The 25,221-nt window shown below is 41.5% G+C and overlaps 1 protein-coding gene and 1 pseudogene across 1 annotated transcript; one reads left to right on the forward strand and one right to left on the reverse strand.

Moving 5' to 3' along the window:
- On the reverse strand, positions 1-14,396 carry itgb8 (integrin, beta 8). The gene is made up of 16 exons (XM_062436352.1): positions 14,248-14,396; positions 13,080-13,165; positions 10,781-10,949; positions 10,459-10,565; positions 10,040-10,179; positions 8,949-9,114; positions 7,505-7,663; positions 7,226-7,321; positions 6,833-6,925; positions 5,462-5,602; positions 3,888-4,308; positions 3,502-3,724; positions 3,283-3,386; positions 2,541-2,657; positions 1,329-1,492; positions 1-329 (listed from the first exon to the last, which is right to left on the reverse strand). Exons 1-16 carry the CDS (start codon positions 14,324-14,326, stop codon positions 210-212), a joined length of 2,385 nt encoding a protein of 794 aa, XP_062292336.1. The 5' UTR covers positions 14,327-14,396; the 3' UTR covers positions 1-209.
- LOC133995926 (4-galactosyl-N-acetylglucosaminide 3-alpha-L-fucosyltransferase 9-like) overlaps positions 14,397-25,221 on the forward strand; it is a 22,703-nt pseudogene continuing 11,878 nt past the window's right edge.

Genomic DNA, 25,221 nt, shown 5'->3' on the forward strand with positions numbered 1-25,221 from the left:
TTAGTCACACAGTCTATGAAAAATATTTCAGTTCATTTTGTGATTCCACAGAGGTTTCATAGTTTAGTTTACTACCATCAGAGTGTTCACTTAGAGCTGGTATATGAAGGTTAAGAGAGAGAGCAAGAGAGAAGCTATTTGTCCAACTCTTCTCTACTGAATGTCTCTACTGACTTCCTTCTGATCTTCACCTTGACCTTTGACTCCACCTAGCAGTGCCAGGACTGCATCTTGGAAACTTGGATGTGCATCTCCACGGGCCGCTCAGGTGGATGGTCCCTCCTGTAGGTAACTGTCTTCTCATTGGTTGTAGGAATGTATGACAGGTCCTGATGGGTGACAGAAATATGCAGTCAGTCACACCCACATGCATGAACACGCGTTTATCCATGGATATATACAGACAGATTTAAACCAAAACATGATGCTTGATTTAAAGTTGCATTTCTATAATGGGGGCAATCACAGGGTCAAAATTGATGCAGTGGTGGCGGACATTGGCCATGTGAAGGCTATAAATACTGTGCAGTGGAAAGAATTAAGAGTATGTCCATACAATCTTCTGCTAAAAATATGTAGCTCAAGTACTGCCACTTGGGTAATTTTGTAAGACTTACAAAAGCTCCTCCAGAGAGCACTTTTCAATGTTTTTACAGACTGTGTAGAACTCTTGTGACTTTTACATTAACATGTAAAATCAGTGGAGTGCAACTTTAATATTAGCAGCTCATTTTCAGTGGATTTCATAAATATTTAACTTAAGTGGAGAGAAACCATTTGTCACATTATGTAATCATTGTGGAAGTATGCACAGCTTTACAGAACTTGTAAGGCTCTCCTGAGAGTATCATTTTACATCTGCACAACTAGCAAGGAATTGTGCCCCTTTCGAGAATTTAACTTGAACCTAACTAGATGCATGACTTTTTAGAGTCTGTAATATGATATTGAGATGAATCTAATGGATACTAGCAGTCTAAACCAATTTATGCACAAATATCCCCAGAAATCCCCCACCCCTTGTTAAAACCTCCATCCCTTTTTTCTTCTCAGTGGTGCTGTACATCACTGTAAGGTCACAAATCTGGACGCTGTAGATGGTGAGCTGGGAGTTGAGAGGAAATGTAAAATACAGCTGTACTACTGACGGCAGACTCAAATTTCACACTCCTGGTTTTAGCAGACAGCGTGCATGAACAAAAATAAAAGAATTACGGGATGCCTTAATGCCTCTGAGGGCTCCAAAGACGCCTCAGCTCTGCTAAATTAAAGCCCTGCGGTGCTGATTATGACCACATACAGCTTTGTGTGAACCTTTGTGAGCAGACCTTGACAGTGCAGTGATAGTCTCCATCCTCAGTGGCGTCCCCTGGTGACCAGCCTTTCTTCTGCAGCACTAGTCTGGACACAGCCACCACCACCAGCCCACACAATACTGTCAGCGCGCACACGCTCAGGAAGGTTCCTACCAGCCGGCTGTTGCTGGTGCACTCTGTGGACACACACATAAACACAAACACACATTTCACTGTGGGGACTCTTTGCCTTTCCCTGTGGTGGGAAAAAAGTTGAGGAAAGTAAGCACTGCAGTCATGTGGAATTTAAACAAACACCAATGCATATACACATGTACACACAAATACACACTAAAATATGCAGTCAAAAAAAGAAATGCAGGTGCAGAGATTCTTCGTGACCACATCAAAACAAAAGACAAACAAACACACATTTATACTTCTATACTTGTGAGCACCACCTTTCCCCTAGCCCCTGAAGTATTAAGCTGCATAAAATAGAAGTGCAAGTACCTTTAAATTGTACTTATGTATAGTACTGAGTAGATGTACTTAGATTCTTTCCACCAGTAAAGAGTACACGCACACAGCTCACTCAGGGGCAGCTGTGCCAGTGGTGCTGTACTGAATAGTTAGTTAGCTGTGTATCTGCTGGGGAGCATGTGTGGATGACGGGCTCATCGCTCAATACAAAGAGCCCAAAGAGTGCTCTGACATTTTGTAACATGGTTACTATGGAGACCTGGCTCCTGCTGCACCCGGGAGGAGTGGGTGTGAGCAGGAAGAGAGTGTCCCGTTGGGTGGACGGGTGGGGGGTGAAGGGATGAGGGGTGATGGGGGGCAGAGGACGCACAATGAGCAGTGCTGTTCCAAAATCGGTAAGGCGGGGATGAACTGTAACACTTGGATGTGCAATAATGCGTGTGTGTGTATCCCAGGGCATGTGTGAACTAGTGTGTTTCCAGTTGTGTATGTACATTTGTGTGTGTGTGTGTGTGTGTGTGTGTGTGTGTGCATGGCTGTGAAAATCAAGGAAGGGATTGGGGAACTGGGAACTGAGGGGAAATGTAAAATACAGCTGTAACACTGACAGCAGGTTTGCTGACTCAAATACACCAGGGTGCAGTACTCCAGCAATGGTAGCAACGGAAGTGACCTGGAATGAAGCAAGTGTGTGTGCGTGTGTGTGCGTGTGTGTGCGTGTGTGTGTGTGTGTGTGTGTGTGTGTGCTTATTGTCATTATACCTGGTCTTGTGCTAATGTGAAGCTGGTTCAGTCCAGTCTCTGAGCTCGTTTGAAACCGGTAGCGACAGTTGTCATTACTGATGTACATACACTGAATCCACATCTCCCCCACTTGACCTAAAAATAAGAGAATGCTGATGTTCAGTCCAAACATGTTGAACTTTAAACCCAGATGAAAAACCTGTAGGATTACTGAAAACCAAAGAAACAATCACAGTATTATTACTAGAGAGTTGCTGTGTTTTTGACTTTATTTACTTTAAACACCAGACAGACATAGTTTGTACATATCTGGTGAACATTGCGAGGCATTAAGCAGCTAAAGAGTCAGATTATGTAACGTGACTTACATAAATCAGATGGACACAAATGTGAATGAATGCTTAAGTTGCTCTGTGTCTGCTAGATGTGTAAATGGGTAAACTGTTTGATAATTTCTATATTTACCATAACAACTTAATGAAGTGATACTTTGTCAGATCTCATTTTTGGCTTGATCTGCTGCCCCCAATTGGCCAAAAAGATTGATTCATGCACTTTTATGTTCTCATCAAATATTAAAAACAAGCTGTACATTTTTTGACAAAGAGGAAGCTCAAATGGAGCCCAAGCTTTCAATTAAATGCATAAAACACATCGTAGTTCTTATATATTATCAGCTTCTCTCTGAACATCAAAACCACACATGGAGTGGTGTGAAATTGTGCACAGAGAAAAATTCTATTGGCCAAACCAGATGTACCTGATACATCATCCATGTAGCCCACCAATGAAGCACAAGTGTCATTGCAGTGGCCCGCCTCTTGTTGCGTGAGACCATGAGACAGGTGGCACTTTACACACTTCCTGAGTGAGAGAGTTAGATGGAACAAATTACATATAACTGTATAATTGCGTCAGTATTAAAGGTAAAAATAGTTTCCATCATGCTTTTTGGTAGTAAACAGAAAATGAAAAGTACCACGATGACTGGCAGGTGGTTTGGCAAGCAGGGCATCTCTCGCAGAAGTTTCCAGAGTATCGGCTGTCATCACACACACATTTGCCACACACACACCTGCCCTGCCCACCGCACAGCAGGCCGTTAGGCGACTGGCAGGTTGCTGTGGAGATGGGACAACTGCAGCTATCACCTGTCCAGCTGTCCTCACACACGCACTCACCTAACACACACATACCCCGTCCTGTGAGGGACAGGCAGAGACAGGATGAAAAAGTGAGTTTGTGCATGAAAAGCCCTCATTTTATTACCATTTTAATCACATTTTAATTCTCTCTGACTTTAATTTATATGATGAAAAGTGCTTTTTTCAGTTTTCAGTGTGCCCATGTTATTTTCCTTCTTACCTCCGCACAGCAGTCCACCTTCGTAAGGGCAGGAAAAGTCATCTAACTCGCAGTGTTTCCCATACACTGTCCCGAGTCTGCTCTGCTCACACACACACTTCCCACATTCACACACTCCCCGACCACTACAGTCCACATCAGACCCATCGGCTCTGCAATTCCAGTTTGAATCTCTGCTTGAGTCTTTAAGAAATCCCCGATCTGGCCTCTGCTCCCAGTTAGTGCCATCTTCAGTCCCGCTGCATGGCGACTGGTTGCCATCACGGCAGCGTCCTGTTGGTCCACAACTGCAGTGACATTTAGCGTGAACCCTAATAATGGTGGATTCGTTGTAACCCACAGGGCGAACCGTCACTGTTATGTCTTCATCTTCACCATCATCCGGACAAGATCGCAGGCCGATGGTGATATTGAAGGAAACCTGAACGAGAAGACAAATAAGTTAACAGCTGCTAAGTGATGTTGTAGTGGTTTTTGAGAAGGCAGATATCGTGTATTTAACAGTAATAAAAGGCAAATCACTCAGTCCTGACATACAGTATATAAAAATGTGGGTAAAAAACACCATACGGTTAAAAGCTCAGTTGTGGTAGCTGTTAGAAAGGAGGAAGGGTGACACATCTTCAAGTAGGTTGAGAGAGGTTAAAAAAACATGCAATTTAGCAGCAGTCAGTTCAAAATGCTATTAAATATAACCTATAATGTGCTTCCACTCATTACATAATTATAACAAACTCTGATAAGACTTGTTTTTAACCAGGAACTGAGTTCTTAACAAATTCGGATCATTCTCCTTTCCATTGATGTGGAAAGGAGAATGCATACAGTCAGGCATTTCAGTTGATTTTTATCACGATTCTGGTAACTGTGTGTGTACTTTCCGTAATTCACTTTAATCCACCAATGGATTAAAAGGCTGAGCTTTACTCTCTTTGCACAATAGAGTAACTATAGAGCAGTGATTAAGCATCTTGGTCAACAAAGTTAAGAGGCCTGAAAGGTTAAAGAGGAGAGAGGTTTCATAGGCAGGGAGTGTACAGAAAGGAAATGTTTTCATGGCTACCAAAATATCTCTTTGGTTGTTATAACTGAACATTTCTGTGACACTTAGCCTTCTGTTTAATCATTATAACAAAGTCAGAAAATCTGTGTAGTGCAAACTCTCAGCAGCACTAAAATCTTCAAGTGAGTGTTTGTGCCTTCTCTTAAGCGGCTTTGTGAAGCAGGTATGAAAGCACTACAAGTTCAATGGACTATTTCAAAAAACAAATGTCTTATTTGCATGCAAGGATTTGTGGACGATAAGGTCATGGAATCACATGGACATTTTTTCCTGTTAAATACAGCCCCTAATCCGCTTAATTTGGATTATTTACCAAATCTTTTCTGTCACGTAAAGCTCTCAGTGATGTGTTTGTCAGTGTGTTTGAATTTGTCAAAGTAATCCAATACAACCAATAAATGACATTTCTGGGAGCTTAATTCAAAGATCTTTATGACTGACATTTAGCTGTTTCACTATATTAGTTGTGTGTGTGTACTCCAGTGTTTTTGTGTACTGAAGGTGTGTTTACCGTCTGGTTGGGCTGCACCCCCAAGCAGCTCTGGTCCCTAGCAGTGGACCCGTCAGGACAGACGGGAGACACAGACACCCAGTACCTGCTGGCTGCCTTGTCCTCAACTGACACTGACACCGCCACCTCCGACAACAACCTCTGGGCGCAGAGAGGGTGAAAAGGAATGAAAAAGCAACATTAAGTTTACTACCTGAAATCGAGAAATCCTTTAAAGTATTACATTTGAGGGGAATGTAGGAAAAGATAAAAGACTGAAGAATGAACAGTGACCATTTAAAATTTTAATGACCATCATTTGGGAGAGTGAAAGTAATGAAGCAAGAGGGAGAACGAGAGACAGAAAGGGAGAACTGTGATTAATTAAAGTTGTCACATGTCCCCAGAAAGAACTCATTGTCGTCCTTTCATTCTGAAATACGAGGGGGCTTATGAGAAAAAGGAGGTGGGGCCAAAAATAGCATCTTTGTATTCATCCATGATTAAGACACATGGTTTCCGTGGGGATCTGATAGCTATTATAATGCCAGCTTCTGTTTGGGCTCTGCTGCTTGTGTGTGTGTGTGTGTGTGTGTGTGTGTGTGTGTGTGTGTGTGTGTGTGTGTGTGTGTGTGTGTGTGTGTGTGTGTGTGTGTGTGTGTGTGTGTGTGTGTGTGTGTCTGTGTGTGTCTGTGTCTGTGTATGTGGATCTGTGCACCCGGAACTGTGGATTCGGCAGATTCTCGTAGCAAACAATGGAGCGCTGTGCCTGAGGCAAGATTATAGCCTAGATTGCTGCCAACTGAACAAACCCCTAGTCACTCACACACACACACTCACATGCACACAGAAGGCCTTAACCCCTCCTTAACCTCTTGTTCTCATCTACGTTTTTCTGTTTCATTAGGGCTTCAGTAACCAAAAACAAACTTAATTTCATGCAATTGTTTTTTTTTTTTTTTTTTTTTACAAATATCTTTGTCGTTAGTATGCACTCCGAGCATCCAAACCAAAATTTCCTCCATACTTATAAGCAGATTATTTACTTTCAGAAACTTCAGTATCAGGTATTCCCATGCCTGGTCTGCGAACAAGATTGTGCTATTACTGAGTTTGCATATTTTAAAGTAAACAAAGCCAAAATAAAAGTTTCATGTTCCCTCAGCAGATGAACAGACTAATGCATCAACTCTTTTGAACTGGGACTGCGTGGGCTTGTGGATGCAGGTCATGCTGTGCTGCTGCACTTTTCTGCCCAACCTTTCACCTATCTCTGCTCTTTGTTTGTGGTCTAAAGGATGAATAATACACAGAGGGAGGACGGGACAGGAAATTTAAAAATGAGAGAGAAGTCATTCTCTGTAGTTGAGGGAGTAGGTGAGTGTTCTGTACCTTGTATGCGTCTACCACCAGCTCTATGAGGTTTGGGGCCTGGAAGTAGCCTATCTTGCCCAGGTAGGAGCCAGGCAGCAAACGCACTAACTCCTAGAGAAGGAAAGGTAGATGAGGAGAAAGAAAATCACTAGTGTCACAAAGCTGGCATATCAATACCATTTCAATAGCAACATATTTGATAAAAGATAAAAGGTGAGAGTTGAGTTTGGCTCTGGAGCTCTCACTGATGCTGTTCCTCAGCAGCTAGCAGGGATTCACAGCATTGCTTAAAAACTCATGAACAGGGCAAGCGTTTGCTGATCCCACGTTGAACATTTCTCCCTACCTGCAAAAACTATGTATGACAGCGTAGGCATGTGTTGTTTTATGCACTTGTGTAGGAGAGATTACCTCATACCACTGGTACTGTTGCTTCTCCACTGCAAAGATAGAGTAGATATGGCTGTCCAGCAGCTTATCGGACAACTGGCCCACACTGGGATGGTCCTGAGACAGACAAACACTAAATTAACAGTTTTTCAGAGAAACACGCTTTTCACAAGACTACAACAATAGTGTACACAGTCCATGTAGGCATGTGACCATGTGGGTTTTAATCAGTTAATATGTCACACTCTGTAATAAATCCTCAGTGTAGCTCCTGTGAGCCTGCAGCATCTGCTCTCTCACCATCCTGGTGCTTGCCGTGTAGACGTTGTTCTCCAGGTGACACAGGCCGTCATTTGGGGTGACGATTCCTGCCAGGCGGCTGTCCAGGGCGAGGTGGGAAGGCTGGTCGGTCATCAGGAGCAGCAGACGTTTGGATTCTGGCCTCCAACCCAACTCTCTCTGACAGAGAGACAGAGAGGACTCAAAATGTCATCCAAATATAGTTAAATTGTTTACTTGTAATTTGAAAAAACTGGCTTTGATATGAACCATACAACCATCACAAATCTACAGGACAAAACAAACTACACCTTATCAGACATAACTGCCATTTACCTTATTTTGTTAATTTATTTAAACACTATTTAACATTTTTTTTCACAAGGTTCTGGCCAAGATAGGGAGTGATAGCAGAACCAAAAAATCTGTCACAAGATCAGCATTAAACAAAAATGCAATTTTTAAATTATGCCAAATTCAGTTACTACCAAAAAGAATCATAAAAGCATGCAAGCTGAAATGACCTAAGCGAACTTCCTTAAAGACAACCTGAGAGCAGCCTAAGAACATACATTTAAATAAATAAAACCAATATAAAACTATCAAACAATAAATTCATGAGATGAAGTCCCTCATGCCCCTCATAGCTGATGCGTCAGTCTGGTACCCCACACATGGAAGCATCCATTTTCTACAGCAATTGCCTAAAGTCACAGAATATTTTACAAATTACATCATTACTATTACTTCATATCACTTGCCACAACACACACACGAAGAGTGCTGTGGAAAATATGTGCATCATTTATATTTTAAATGTTTGCATGTGTGGTAAGATACTCCAAATTCAAAACATTTTCCTCATCTGAACTATATTAGTTCCCATGGAAAAGCAGCAGTCACAGAGACCCCTTCTTTATGTCTGTGACTCGTCATAGGCAGTGTGAGAAAAAGGGTTCTGTGTGGGTCTTTCTGCACATGTGTGTGTATTTAAGAAAATCCAGTGATCTTATAACATAGGCATGACATAATCGGGAATCTATTTCTAGACTCATGACTACTGTGGTGTTTCCCTGCAGCCTACTTACTCAGGGCCCCCAGCATGGTCTGACTCAAAGCCCTCCTGCAGCCATAGTATAAGCAATTGTGAATCTGTGTGTGTGCATGTGTGGGTTGTTATGTGTCTGTGTCTGTCATTCCCGATTAGTGCTGTCATTACTTAGTGGGATTCCAGTGTTGCTATCCAGTGCTGAGTCAGAGTGCCACCATTATCCCAGAATAATTGCTTCTTTCACCACTATGCAGACTTATCACCATATTAGGGTTCTCACACATTTCAGAGCTATTCAAGGAGGACATAATTGAGAAGCCCTTACAAATACAGCCCCTACTTATAAAACGTGTATGCTATGAAAACAAAGCAACTAAAAATCAATCTCAAAATGTTCTCTCTTTATACACACACCTGGCAGACAGCAGCTTGCAGCATAGCGTCCAGTCCTCCCTCAGGTGTGTCCATGTTACCGGAGATCTTCTGGCGTTTGATGACACGTGTGAACTCACTCATATTCCCTGTCATACTTAAGCCGTGATGGAAGCCGTGGGCTGGACGACAGCGGATTTCAAAATCACTGGTGAAAGGCAGGGACGTGCCAAAAAAACATTTTTAATTGCAACATTCAAGAATGCAGATCTCCAGAACAACAACCGAAATGAACAAATCTTGAAAGCTTGTTGTTTCGGTCTCCCGGCACAGCTCATTATCATAACAATGAGTCTTTGCTTGAGTCACACTACAATTGGGAACAATTAATGGGAGCAGCTTGCTGTGTGGCTGTTGTACTGTCTGTCTGTGGGGCGCCAGATTTGTCCAATTATTCAATGGATTGGCACAATATTTTATACATATGTTCATGATCCCCAGTAGACGTATCCTAAAGACTTTGATGATCCTCTGATTTTTCCTCTAGCATTATCATAAGGTTGACATTTGTGATTTTGAATGAAAACAATCATTTGAAGGATTGACATTAAATTTGGTCATGCTTCCCTCAGGATGAATTGTAATAACTTTGGTGATCCTCTGACTTTTCTTCAAGTGCCAACATCAGGTGAAAACCTTTCTTTGTACAGTATGACCAAATACATGCAAAGCTATAGCTAGAATATATTGTAATGGGATTCCCATCAGGTTTAGCTGTACTTTGTATTTACTGCTAATTAATAAATGCAAACAGGCTGAACTAAGATGGTGAATATGATAAACATTATATCTTCTAAACATCATCATGTCAGCGTTGTTACTGGTTTAGCTCAAAGCATTACTGTGTCCAAGTATAGCCACAGACCCAGAGCAAGCATGGCTGTAAACGAATAATCGGTCAAATTACACATCAGTCATGTTATTTCAGGAATATAAAAGAGGTCAACTCCGATGGTGAAACAAATGCATGATATTGATTGCAAGAAAATTCACAAAATGAGTTACATAAGGATGATGAACATTGCTTTGGAAGGCTAGTTCAATAATCTAGCTGTTAAAATGATGTGCCTTACCTGCAGGGGTTGTTGATCTTAGAGGGATGGACATTGATGTAAGGGGAGACAGGTTTGTCCACAAATGAGCCAAAACCCAGCCAAAGGTCTGAGGAGTGCTCCGTCATACGAAGAGACAGAGCAACGCCCACCGTCTTCAGCTGCAGCAAGCAGAAGAAGGTGGACACAGGTTGGAGAAGCCAAATATGAATAAGTTTCTTGCTTGTTTATCACATCCCAAATGTAAACACAGTACAGCCTAAATGATTTAATACCAAACTGTTATCTGCGTTCTTAGGTCTTATTTTTTTCCGACCATTATCAAAACAGTGTGAGAATTTGTGTAAAAAATTCTTACACTATCTCCTTAAGAAAAGGGAGTGTAATGCTTCTACACTGACTCACTGAATGGTGGTCATAGCTCACGTATGAACACCTACATGATCAAGGTTTTCCTGCATAGATGCCGATACATCCACCAGGTAATATAGATCCACAGGATAACGCTCCAGCTGCTTCACATCCACTCTGAAGCTGGCCTCTGAACCTGGAGCCAAACACACACACACACACACACACACACACACACACACACACACACACACAAACACACACACACACACACACACACACACACACATACACATAATAAAATAACAGCAGATAACTCTACACCTGACTTCAGGAAACTTAAAGCAAACCAGAGATCCACCATTTTATACTTCAAGTCCTACTTTAGACACAAGTATGAGGCGCCTGTACCGGGTCTGAGGGTGATGCTGATGTCCTGTGGGGACACTTGTGTGCTGCTGGTGGTGGTGTTGACCACTTTAATCTCCGACTGCTCCATGAACTCTGGTCCACAGCCTCTTCTGAGCAGGTTCACCGGCAGGTCACAGCGGTGGCTCGGGCCCGCCCCATCCAGAAAGTCCTGGAGGTCACACATGGTCAAGATCAGGTAGTTTTCTTTTAATATATTTTAATGATTTTAGTTTTTAAATCTACGGTAACAAAATTATACAAAATATAGAAAACAGCACACAGAAAATGAAAAAAAGACAAAAGAGCAAACCTGCTAGACATTTGTAAAGATAATCCAACTAAGCTGTGTTTCAAGATGTTATCACAATAATCGGATGTGTAAGGAATGAGAACAAGTGACACAAACAAGTGGGTCAAGTTGATTTTTCCATGTGACCTCACAGACAGAAGCTATGATGCTGCCAAATATATGATCATTACAAATGTACAGTTTGTTCTGTCAGATCTCTTCTGTGTTTTGGGGTTTCCTAATCATCTAATGATTAACTTCTACTTGAAGCACTGTCTGCAGCAGGGTGGAGTAAAAGATTTACAGAGTACAGTTTTTAATGTATGTATTAATTTACCCATTGCTTTTACTCAGTGAGCTTTGGACTCAGTGTGATAAGCCTGTTAGCTTAAAACACTTTGGTTTAAAGCAATTGCAAATTGAAACTGGTTTCAAAATTAGTCACTTTGGTTCCATTATTCATTTCTGACATTTTGATGTTGTTTGTATTGATTTCCTACATTGTTACACTGCCATGAGAACCATTAACGTTTTTTTATGTGATTCTACAGTTACTAATTAGTTTGAAATATCAGGAAGAAAAATGTGTTTGTATTCATCAGATCACTGAAGAAAGAGTCAAAGTTAAATCTTAAGTAGGAATTTTGATGGATAAAGAAGTAAAGAAGCAAGACTACATTGGTCGATGGGCTTTTTCTTATTTAGGATATAATTTAATCAACACCTCATTGAATGAATCTTTATATACTGTGTAGCTAACCTCTTAACAGCCAGCTAACCTGACAATAGAACAGTGTCATGCCCTGCAGCTTTTCAACAGATTAGTGACCTTTGGTAGTTTAGTCTGTGAGAAACACAAATACAGAAACATAACACTAGATCATTAAATGTGAATATTTACATCATGCTCATTCAGAAGAGGATGGCATGAGTCATTTTACTATAAATAGAAGAATCGACATGACCAGCAGGATTGTGCAGATGGGGAATGAATACCCTTAATTACTTTCAAAAACAGCAATTGCATGAAAGCAAAGCAAACTCTCTACAATAAAAGCTGAAACTGAATATGTGACCGGTGCATGAACCCTTAAGTTAAACTGAATTTGGTTTATTTATAGCTGCCCCTCTGTGGCTATAATTTGTCCTCTAACAACTCTGAATATCAGAAAGGTTCAGAGAGACTTCCTGGGACTTTCTTTCCTTCAGCTGGCACGGAACATCAACGGCTGTGTGTGAACGTGCGTGTGTGTTGTACCTGTTCAGTTTTAAGTACTTTTCCCAGCTTGGCTCTTTTGAGTTTGTGTGTGTGTGTGTGTGTGTGTGTGTGTGTGTGTGTGTGTGTGTGTGTGTGTGTGTGTGTGTGTGTGTGTGTGTGTGTGTGTTTGTGTGTGTGTGTGTGTGTGTGTGTGTGTGTGTGTGTGTGTGTGTGTGTGCGCATGTCTGTGTGTATGTAGGAGTTTAAAAGAGTTTTAATGCTTTCACACACCAGTGAAGCCAGCCCTACTTAATGATGTCAGATAAGGTAAAAGTTTACAGGGTGGGAAACCACCTGAAGTCTTTAAACACACACATATTGACAGTCTGGTCTACCGGTGCAGTTTTGTGTGAGTGGGTGTAATTCTTTTGTCTTCTGTTCAGTAATTTCAGGAGGACTCTTTACGAGACAGACAGACACCAAAAACGTAATGGCAGACACTGACAAACATGCAGGCGGATGCACACAACTGCAGTGATGTGTCTAGACTAAACACATGGATAGAAAGTGTCTCTGTCTCTGCGTCTGCTGCATGAGAACGCACGCATGGAAACATTCACACACATGCAGTCACACAAATAGGTCATAGGTCAGGCCACCAAGCGCAAACATTTGCATTATATTCACATCTGTGGATGGCATCAAAGCTTTGGTGTGTGTCATCTGAGGAATGCTCTTGAATATTCGCCACATTCCCCTTTATTGTTTAAGCTTCTCTCCCTCTGTTAAACACACACTTTTATACACAGTACCTCTTTGAAGCACCAGGCACACTGTGGTCCACGTCTGAGACACTCAGCACAAGAAGCCATACTAGGAGACCAACACGCACTGTCACCTGTCGAGAAGAGAGGGGAAGAGGCAAAAGAATCTGTTATTTCAATTAGCATATGAAAGAAAGAGTGTGTCAGCACTCATTAGTCATGCAGCCAAGCCCCTGTGGATATGTGGAGAATTCATGCTCACTTTTAATGATCGATGCACCATTTAGCTTCTCATATGGAGCTATTCAGTGCACATCAGCCGGCTGTGTTGTGGAAAAACAGCTGGGAGTGTGGGAGCAGGTGCTTCAGTCATTGGAGCGGCGCAATAGGTCATTCCCACACCCATACACACTCATACACACAAACGGTATGTAATCATGAGTCAATCAACAGTCAATGCTACAAGTGCATGAACTTTTTAATGGAATGAAACTGATGTGGCAAATCACTCTTGCAAGGCAGTATTACACAGTGTTAGCAAAAGGTTTTACCAGGTGATAAATGGCACAAAATGGACCTCAGGCTTGCTTTAGTGGGATTAATGATTCATTGAGAAGATTTATTTTGCTGAAATCTCATTTTCCACAACCCTTGCAGTAAGCTGAGATAGAGAAATGTAGGACAGAGAAAGGCTGCAGGTCTGAGCATCACTAACAGCCCACTAACAAGCTGCTCTGACCCAATTAACGCTCCTGGCCTCTGGCAAAGCCCTGAATAGGTGAAACATTTAAATTCTAATTATATCTGATCAATAAATGCTTAAGTAGAAGTTGGTGTAGTGTAGGCTGCTCCCCTGGCTCTCAGACTGGGGCCCTATGGCCATGGTGGAGGCTTAATAGGTTCCCCCATTAAAATAAGCATCTATTTCACTCATTTAATGAGGATATGTCTGACTGGTTTAAAATGTTCGGTCTTCCTCTAATATGTGATAATGACAGTTTTGTGGAAATTGAGGGATAAAATGCTCATAAAGAGTCGTCATCATATATAAATCTATTTTCAGAAAGATTTGTGTCCAGTGGATCCCCTGCAGAGAGTACAGATACCACTGATGCGGGATGGGGGCTGATGTTGCGCAGTGATGGCTTGACATGATAAAAGACGTAGGGTAATTGGTAGGATATGATGTAATTGGCCCTAATGAGCCTCCACTCACCCGGTTCTGCGTAGACCCCTAAGAAGCCGAGCAGGAGACACAGAGGGACGCTGCCGTATGTGCGGAGCCAGGAAGTCATATTATCCTATCCACACCGGGAGGACGACCGGAGCGAGGAGGCAGAGTAGCAGGCTGTGCAGCTACTTGAGATGACGTGGAACCGGGGGAGACCGGGCACCGTGCGTCTGCCGCCGCACTAACAATAGCCGGGAGTGCCGGACCGAGCCACGGGGCATTGTCGTTCACCCAATAACCTTCTAATCCCGGAGAGGTATTCACATACCCCGGTCAAATCAGCTTACAAGCGCGCTCCCCCGTGGACCAGGAGAGGAGGTGAAGTAATCGGTCGAGTGCGGCGACAGCTCGGCTGCAGCGCAAGTCCCTCCATCTATTTCCATTCAGCCGCAGGTGTGCGACGTGTCCCGTTGTGCGTCCACGACGGACCTCGCAGTCTCACAGTTGAAGTCTCATCCCGGGACAGAGCTAAGAGTTACAGCGCACACCAATGGCTCCCAGTGCTGCGTTCAGCCGGTGCGCTCCAACATGCTGACTGAACATCCCACAGTAAAACCAGGAGAGTGAGCGTGTTTTAACCGCTGTAGGCTACTGACTCACTGGCGGTGCCATGGCAACGACGCTGTCCGTGGATTTAGGCTATCAGAAAAAGAGAGAGAGAGAGAGAGAGAGAGAGAGAGAGAGAGAGAGAGAGAGAGAGAGAGAGAGAGAGAGAGAGAGAGAGAGAGTTAAAGAGGGAGGGAAGAGAGACAAATAAGGAGAGAGAGGAAGAAGTGCTTACTATAAGCAGTTGTGGTGGGGTGCATTCCAGCTGAACTATGGCCTTGAATTGAACACTGATGTTTATATTGCTTCTTCAGGGAGCCATTTAACAGCACTGAGGGCTCCTGTGTATGTTGGGGGGACTCAAACTGTGGATGGAGGATGGGGGTGCGGGGGCGGGGGGTCAGTAAAACCAGAGCTCTTGCAGAGGGGTTCGCAAGCTGGTGCTAAAGGGGGAGGAGGGTTTTGGGTCCATTGTGCACAGATTCCAATGACATGGAGTAACCTCACTCCGCCGGCTGCTCCACTGAGCAGGAGCCAAAGACTTTCTAAACAACTCAACATTTTAAGCTGGGGAAAAACAGAGCCGCGCAGGGACAAAAGACACAATAGTCTACCATCTTTGGCATGATCGGATGCTTGTCTCAGGCAGAGGTCTACCAGATAAAACAGACATGTTTTGCTTGGCAAGTAGCCTAAACAGTGATTGTGAAAATGCCAGCAGTTGCAACCAATTCACAGCAAGAAATACACTAAACACACACACTCGCACAAGTCCCTTATCTACTCTGTGACCCTATCCATCGTTCAGGAGCGCTGGAGCCAAGCCAGCTACGCCTCTCCTCTCATTCATTCACATAATTTGTCAAACAGGATTTTTTGGACGAGGAGTGCCAACACCTCCCCATGCATGCCCTCTTAACAGTCACTCTCAATTATGGTAATGATGCAAACACACACCACACTGTTTTCTAAGTGTGTGAAACATCTCTGAAATCCAGATTCCAAGGCCCTTCACTCATAGATGCCTCGCCACTCAGGCCAAGTCTCTGCTCTCCGTGCTGCAGTGGCAGGAAGGATCGGACAAAATATGGATCTGTTCTCCGCCAAGCAAACTCGGTAATGGACTCTGGTGTAAACAGTCCCTCGACCCTGTCAATACTGGTCAACATCAGCATCTTCCTGACAGCTGTAGTCCTTGTAAAGCTGACACAAAACACTCTTCCTTCTGTCAATTCTCCCCCACCTTTCTAACCTCCACATCCTCCCCCTCTCTTTTTTCTCCTCCTCTCCCCCTGGTGTGTTTGTGTTAGCAGTCGGCTGGGCTTTCCCTCACGCTGGTCTGGTTTCATCACTCTGCGATCACACACACACTAACCTAGTTCATGTCCAATTTTGAACCACCACTCCCACTCTAACACCTGCCTGCCTTTCTCTCCAAATCCCCACTCAAAGTCAACTCTTCTCACTGGTTGTCTCTCTGAAGTGACTCCCACACTCCCCTTTCAGCCGCACATTCTTTAGCGCAACTGGATAAGTTGATGGAAGGACAAAGAAGGGGTCAAAGGGGAGACGGGACCCCACTGAGGATTCCCATTCACTGACCTTAACCATCCAACACAAGTGCATGGACTGACTGAATCTGAAATTGTGTGAAATATTCTGAAACATTTACTGTACGTGGGAGTCGAACAATATGCACAATTGTAAATTATGTAGTATTTTCTCTCCTAATCATCATGATTCAGCTAGAAAAACAGCAAAATGAATTCCCCTTTCATACTGTGTCAACATCTGGCATTTAGTTAACTGTATTTCCCCTTCAGATTAAATCTTCCTACACCTACGTTCAAACATTAATACCCAGACAGTGCATACACACTGACTGAAATGATTTTGTTTTCAAATTCTCTAGACAAGAGTCTAAAGAGAGAGTATCTAGAGTTTAAAATTAAACAGCAGCTTCAGTCAAATCTGCATATCAGCAATAACGTCATGGTGATTTAAATTTGGCAACTGCAATTAATGAATCACAAGCCACAGACAGACCCACTTCACTTTATCACAACATACAATCTAAAAATAGTGCTTGAGGAACCTTCCTTCTTTACGTTCCTGTTTTGCTTTGTGTTTTGTGTGTTTGTAACAATTTAGTCAAAGAGTCTCCTACATGGAAATCCAACATAGAACTGAAATTTGATTCTCGCTATCAGGTGATAGTAATAAAGAAGTGTTTCAACATGTGATGACATTGTCTAGTTTGAGCCCACTTGTTTCTATTGTAACCACTTCACTATTTTGAATGTCACCATGGAAACAATCTGACAGTTATTGTGTGAACTTGACCTTGATTGCACTATTGTCCAGAATACCCAATGAACTGCTGATCTGTTTTTTGATATTTATTTTCCAAAAATGTAGAAGTGAAGCGTATGTTATTACTACATGTTCACACTTTTTAATGTCATTTTTGTACTGTAATATACTGGGTGATTTTGACAAATCACACGACAACAATCCTTTTTGAAATCATATTTCATCCAGGGATAAAAATGCAATTTTCTGTGAAGATTAAAGCATTTAAACATTATATTTTGTACTCCACTAAAAGTATCTGACACCTACAGTTAATAGTTACATTAAAGATTAAGATGTAACATACAAAACATGTGATCAATGTTAAAGATTCAACTACCTAACAATACATACAGTGGTTACTATTTGCTCCAGGTATAATGAAAAAGGAAGAATGTATAGTAATATTACACTTACGGAGACCATTCTGCTGCATGATGAGTCCTTTTACTTTTGACATTTTTAATAAATTTAGGTAGCACTTCTGTACTTCTACATCTATCTTGAACTCTTGTGAGTCTAATGCTGGTGATTCCTCCCATGCCTCCTGCTATATGCTCACACACATAGAGGCTCCTGTTGTACTTGGTTGGTGACTGGTGAGAACGAATCTGCACCACCCAACCTGCAAACCAACAACTGTTTTTTATAAACCATATTTACTAAACACTGGTAGGCTCAATGAGCTGTGGCTTGGAAACAACAAACTAGGGCCAGGAAGAAACATGCTGTGTCTGGGGAGCAAAGCGCTGTGGTCAGGGAGCAACAGGCTGTGTCCAGGAAACAATGTGCTGTGTCCGGGGAGCAATACATTGCGTCCAGGGAACACCAGGCTGTATCAAGGGAGCAACACCCTGTGTCCAGGAAGCAACACACTGTGTCTGTAGAGCAAAGCACTGTGGTCAGGGAGCAACAGGCTGTGTTCAGGAAACAATGCGCTGAGTCTGTGTTGTTTGTTGTGAAATGTGTGCTTACCACCTTTGGACAACCAACAGAAAAAACAAAAGGGATAAGTTATATTCTGCTTTTGCTCTGGAGGTTATTTTCTTTGGTGAGGAAATAATATTTCTGTGTGTGTGCTCAACAGTGTGCAACTGGTCATTGTGGCCATGTTTTGTCATGAAATGTGTTCAATGAGGGCAGCTAGCCATCTCATTAGCTGGAGAGCTAATATTTGCAGGCTGTTTCTAGTTGGATACTGTTACTGTTGTGTTGTCCGTCCTGGGTAACTCAAATAGAAATCAGACCACAGGCTGTTACATGCAACCAGGGAAGTGGGGAAGGACTCATTTAGTTACATTAGGAAGTTACTTTAGTACCTATTCACTCATTGGCAATAGAAATGAATGACACATGTAAATGACTATATATATAACCTTTAAGTACTGTATCTGAATATTTCATCCACCACAACTGTTAAGCTGCATCCATTCAACCTCCATTCCACAGCTCTCACATATGATGTGGGTTTTTGAGTTTGGAAGAAAAATCAGCAGTGATACCAACTGGGGAGTAGTTTGTTATAAAGCGATTATAGACCTCATTTAAGATACATGTCGTGTGGCTGTACTGTTTGTTTGTCTATTGGGGCTACTGCTGGGGAAGGAATTTGCATCTGTTTGTCATGAATAATACATTTGTTAACCTTCAGGGAAAAATGACGAGGAGACAGACGAGGCGACAGAAAAACAAAATTAAGGGGAGAACATGTACAAAATACTTCAAGGTGCTGCTTTGGCAAAGAAGCCTTGAAGATAAAAGGATGCATTTTCCAATTACATTTAACAACAAAAGTGCAAATTACTACAAGATATGCTATTATTACAAGACTTTCATAACCAAATAATTACTCACTTAAAATGTAAAAGAAAAACATTAACGTTTGATAATTAAAAATAATAAATAATAAAAATTAAAAATAAAGATGTGGTATTATGGCCTTTTTCGACTTAAACATATCTGTGACATTTTATTCACCAAAAGACATTTAGATTTCTCTAAATCCATCTAAATGCTACAGTTCAGATTTCCAAGCTATTTACATGAAAGCAATATTATAGAAGAGCAGCTATTTCAATTGGCTGGAGGTGTTGCCCCCAGCCAATCAGAAGACCACCTAATGAATAATGCACATTTCCTTAGGGACATTTACCTGGAGTAATGGCTACAGCTGGAATCATGGGACAGTATATAGGAAGAACCAAAATATTTTTTTCAAATTATCACAGATCATTGCTTTGTTCCTTCAGAAACTATAATAGTTTAGGTTTGTTCTTTGCTTGTTGAGATGCGCTGATGCCACTTTGTGTGTATGCTGGTCTTCAACCTATTAGTGTTTTGTGTATTATTTCATCTTTGTGTGTGGTGTTTTAAGACAATTTCCACGACAAACCGCTTTCCGATATTAGAGAAAGATTGCCTTCAAAAGTGACCATTCTGAACATAAACTTCCATCCTCTGGAGGGCTGTAAAGACTTAGTAACATAGTAACAGATTCCACCTCAACACGCTAGCTCTTGAGACACTAATTTCAAAATTTCAAAAAAAAACTTAAAAATACAGAAAAGATAGAATTGAGTAATTTTACAGTACAAGAGGGTCCATCACTGAAATCCTTCCTAAAGCACTTTTTTCTTATTTTCCATGATATCAGCCGCCCTTTAAGTCCAGTGGGCACTGCCCCCAGTCATGAACTAAAGCGTAATGGAGCTCATTATGCTTAATGAAAAACATGTTCATTATAGCAGAAGTTGCAAAGACACAGAACAATAGTTGACATTTTCCACAGTGCAGCAGTAACACAAAGTAACTGAGACACTTTGATAAAATCCCCCACCTTCTTACTGGTGGTTTATGCAAGTGTTGTTCCATGTTAAGACCACAATACACATAAACCATTGCTGCTTACTGTTGTAAAAACATTCATGCCACTTGACCAACTTCCCAATCTATTTATCACTTTCCTGACGGCTACAAACATGTCAGAGTTAATGTTTTACTCATAACTTTTGTGTTTGAAGAACATTATTTTGTGGATGTCAACATTACTTTCAGGAATTTGAATAGAGATGTAATTCTCAGGGGAAGTAACTGGATCAAATATTTCCTTTGTGGTTTTATGGTTGGAATGATAGCATGCACTTAAATTTCCAAAAACATCTGCATGGTCCCTCCTGTACATAACCGAGGAAACCCCGTGGTTCTAACCATGTCAATGCTGACATTTACATTGACCATTGGTGGCCTCGTGGTCAAATGCATACACGCACACAGTCAGAAACCTATGCTTCATTCAACCACCAGCATGACTATCAGCACATAACAGACACTCCAATACCACAGTGACCTATGTGTTTCTGGTCAGTATTTCTCAGTGGTTTCAGTAAGCGACAACAAACAAATCTTTCATACAATTCAGTTATTTTTGGGATCTGGTAAGTTGACTAACATAACTCAATGGTGCTGATGTTTAACTCTACTAATTGTTTAGCTGGATTTTATTGCATCACAGCATGGATAATGCAAGCAAAACTCAACTCAACTCGAGGTTGAAATGTCTTTCTTGACCCGCGATCTAGTAGTTTGACAAAATAATTTTAGCTCAAGGTACACTAACTTGTGTCTTCCAGAGCTAAATACATCTCACCTTAATCAGAGGACAGAATTAGCTTAGTTGTCACCAGTCACTAACGTGTGACTCCCTTACATGGTTGGGCTAACAGAAGATCAAACCAGAGTTTTAAGGTCACCAGGAGTCAGAAACCTACCAAAAGCCAACACTTTATGATCTCCACTGGTAGACCCTAAAGATGAGACCTCCCCAAATGCAACAGCTAGGAAACAAGAGACTGAATGAACACCGCAAACAGACAACATCAGCCGATCAGTCCGATCACAATATTGACTGGAGAGGGGTCAGACCAGGAGCACGAGCTAATGGGCACATTCCATACATGGGTCACATGATTACAACCGAATCCTCTTCATGATAGATGAACAGAAACAGATGAAAACCATGAAACCAAGCAATTGAAAACTTAGAAGAAAGCTAGTGATGGTACTTATTTATACGAATATATTAACAAAGTGCTAAAAGAAAATGAAATAGTAAAATCTCCCTTTATACTCCAGAATTCTGCATTCCTTTTACTGAGAACTTGTAGGATGGACACCTGTCACAGTACTTAGCATTTCAGAAGGACAAATTTTACTCGTTTCCTTTAAATGTGAAAGTGAAATGCAAGAAGAGACCTCCAGGAGAGGCTGGTTAATTATTCTCCTCATCATACCCTTTCCTGCTCACCAGGGAGTCTTGGAGAGTCCCTAATTTTCTCACCCACATCCCAGGTGCCAGCTGCTGAGCCCTCTGTAACTGTAATTCTATCAAGGCCGACAGAGCTGCTGTCCGGCTCTGTGCCAGCCTCACCATGAGAAAGGAGGGGAAAGCGAGGGAGGGAGAGAGAAAGGTCACCATTCTCAAGGATTTTAAGCCACAGTGTCTATATTCAGGGAAATAACACATTTTGACAGCAGTACAGGCTGCAGCAGGGAAGAGTAACAATGATATACCATCCTGTGGTTCAGCTTGCCTTCCAGTTCACACACGCACATGCACACACACACACACACACACACTTGCCACTGGCTCCTTTGAATCTCCACCCAGGTTATATTTCCCTGACACAACTGTGAGGTTGTTTGTGCAGTCATGTGAAAATAGGTTCTGATTTCCAGGTAATACACCCACTATCTGTGTCAGTGCAGCAATAGTTCCACTGCAAATGAATAATGTGGCTTCACTGAAGCCATTGTGTCCTTTTCCCAGTTGAGGCTGGTGAGTAACAGGTTGTTTTCCCTAAATGCAACACAATTAAAGATTAAGTACTTCCGCAGTGATTTAGATACTAACAAAATCTGTTTACAATTTTAAAAATGAATCATATTCTGTTGAAATTCACATAAATGATTTAAATTCATCAAAGAGGCCAGAAGACGAGCCCCCGCTGTTCATGGATGTCATCCCACTGCTTGTGAGACTCTGGTTAGAGCAAAAGCGCCAACTCACTGTTTCTGGCAATATTAGAGAGAAAAAAGGCCAAGGAAGAACTTTTACATGGCCTTGTTAAAAGAGAGGAGCTCTGTAAAGTGGAAAGGGAAAGTGAAAACTCTCTATAATAAACTAGATTAGCCCAATAAGAGTTCTGATCTAATTCCCCAAAAGGTTTTGGTGTCTGGGGAAATCTAAAGGTAGATCCGGGAACTCTGTCTGCTTCACCTCCCAGTGCTTTCCGTGCTTTTGTTGCAGTAATACCAATTCACGTGGTAGAGAGGTGATACCAAGGACAGTCTGTACTGTAAACAATAATGAAGTTGTACAGAGCAAGATAAGCAGGTGGTTACAGTTTCAAAAAATGAAAATTTTAGCAAAGTAGCTATAAATTAGCTGCCAAGCTAGTTTCTCATGATGCAGGTAGTGAGTTCAACAGATCCTGTTATTGGTCTAACTGGCTAATTACATAAAGTCAGGTCAAAGATAATGTTTTATATCTGACAGTGAACTGCAAATTTATGCGGTTGTGGTGCCTGAAAAAATGATATTTTGTTTCAAACCGAGCCTTTAATTTACACTTTTATCTGTACTAATCTCATTTATCCTCACTGTGTAGAAGTTATACAAAAATAATTTTTGTATTTGACAAAACAATGTCAACACAAAGTTAACATAAGTTAAAATGCATTCCTGACTCTGAGTTCTTTTGGTTACACTATGTAATTGTTTACTAGTTTTAATGTGATAATTGCTCATAACATGTTTTGAACATTTGAACCCAGGCCATGACTTTAAAGGTACTATCAGAACGTTTTTAACATTAGCAAACTAGTTCACTAATTTTGAGATCCTATCATAAAAATACATAAGGGAAACCAAAGACAAGTGGATTTTTCTTGGTTTTTAAAATAATCTTAACATTTCAGGCAACTTCTCCTCACTTTTCAAGAAATAACAAAACATGACAAAAGGGAAGAGGGAAGAGGGAAGAGGGCGCTGTTGTTGCGCTGCAAACTAAGCTAAAGCTTTCAGAGCTTCTACCACAGATTTATTAAGAGTTCATTTAATCTGACCCAGTGGCTACTTGCGATACAGCCACATCTTCTGCAAAATAGTGACAGAAGAACTCAGCGCATGTTACCTTTAAGACCCTTCCTGAGGACTTTGTGGGGGTGTGCAGACTGTGTTTGGCTGACATCACTCTAACCTCTCTGATGTTTTTATATTTTATTTTCGAGTGTAGCTCGGCTCAACTTCTACCTGAGCGGAAGACTAATTAGCCAGAATAAGTGAAAACACCTGTGTGGGTGTGCTTTGATCACAGATGTGACATCAAGATGTAACAGCATACAGTATATGTAGACTAGATTTGGGCTAAAATAGCATAAAGCGCTGATTTGAAATGAAATACATCACTGTCCATTTTAGTTTAAGTGTGCAGCATTACAGTGAGAAACAAAACTTCATGTGATTCATAAAATCAAACAGAGGTGGATCCAACAACACCAGTACTGGGTGTATGATGGAAGAATTGGGAGTGGTGTAAATAGATGTGTGTGTCTTTTGGTGTATCCACTGTATATACTGTCCTTCAGTTGGCTGAGGCCTGAACAACTCTTATTCACTCTGGAAAACAGCAGATCCAGGAAGCTATTACATCACCTCTACAAATGTGTGTGGGTGTGCATGTCATCCGTTAAATTATTTGTCCAAGTGTAAGGTTGATGATGTGAGTGAGTGCATGTGTGTGTGTGTGTGTCCCTCCCACATGCGTCATTCATGAATATGTCACCCCTCCACAAAACTACTCATCTATAGTTTGCATTTCAGCACTTATTTGATTTGTTTCTGAATCTGAATCTGAATCTGCTGTGAGAAAGGAAGAGAGGAGGGATTGTTTTTATTAAAACAAACTGCTGTGGGTATCAGTATGAAACTTCGCCTTTGATGCTTGACGGTACACTTGAGGGAGTCGGCTCGTGTGTGTATTGACACAGCCCCCTCTCTTTCCGCTTTCTTTCCTTAGAAATGCATGCACACAAACAAGCAGCTGCTTCAGCGGACTTTGAACGGCCGTCCTTTGGGAAGGCGGGGAGTTTCCTTTCCTGGGTGAACTAGTTAGTGTGTCATTCAGTGGACTTCTCCTGTGGTCAGGGCTCGGCCATGAGAGGTGGAGAATGAAAATATGCAGTAAACCTTTTCACCCTCAGAGTGGACGCGAACATTCACAACTTTGATGAAAGTCAGCCTCCCTTCTACCTCATACTGTACAAATAGTTTCTCCTTATAAGCTTTCCACACCTAAAAAACAAGTTTTAAAACTTGGATGGAAGTCACAGTGAGTATGTTATTTACACAACCAGATTAAGATTGAACTAAAACAGTAAGACATCTAAACTCATATTCTTAACTTATGTTCTTCCTTGAGTATAAGTAAAAGATCCAGTGGGCATGATTAATAAATCTCTAAAAAACTGAGACACAAAGCAGCTTACAGGATAGATTCACAATTTTTCATATAGTCAGGTGTCCATATGAACACTAAAAAATGTTTTCCTTGCTGTTATCATTCCTCCTGTTTATACTGGCAATGGAAAGATGTGTTCCTAATGTGCTTTCAATGTTAGTGATGGTGTCCAAAATCCAAAGACCAGTAAAATTCTCTTTCAGTGTCCATATGGACACCTGCCTATAATTTTAAGACAGACTTGAAAAGTTGTGAACCTATCCTTTAATCTCACTACATGGCCAGTATAGTATGTAAAAATGGTTTGCCCTGTACAGGACCAATTTGAGAGAAATCTGTCAGTATTTTTTTCAAGTCAACTCATCTTGAGCTCATAAACTTGTGAACAATGTTTTATTTTACACAGTTCATAGAACAGTGAATTGATTCATTTAAAAATAAATCTTCACATTATTCAATATTGAAAATAATCACTATGGTTGCAGCCCTAAAGTTCAGTCCAGTCCAATCAAATTCAGACTTATAGCACAACCCATAACGTATA

This window comes from Scomber scombrus, chromosome 16 (assembly GCF_963691925.1).
Source record: "Scomber scombrus chromosome 16, fScoSco1.1, whole genome shotgun sequence".
NCBI lineage: Eukaryota > Metazoa > Chordata > Actinopteri > Scombriformes > Scombridae > Scomber > Scomber scombrus.

What these genes read in the sequence shown, in the direction of transcription:
- itgb8 (XM_062436352.1), bottom strand. Translation starts at nt 14,326, where the DNA reads ATGACTTCCTGGCTCCGCACATACGGCAGCGTCCCTCTGTGTCTCCTG. An exon ending in AGGGGTCTACGCAGAACCGG is followed by an intron (nt 13,166 to 14,247) that starts GTGAGTGGAGGC and finishes TCTTCTCGACAG; the next exon opens with GTGACAGTGCGTGTTGGTCT. An exon ending in GGGTGCAGCCCAACCAGACG is followed by an intron (nt 4,309 to 5,461) that starts GTAAACACACCT and finishes CTTCTCGTTCAG; the next exon opens with GTTTCCTTCAATATCACCAT.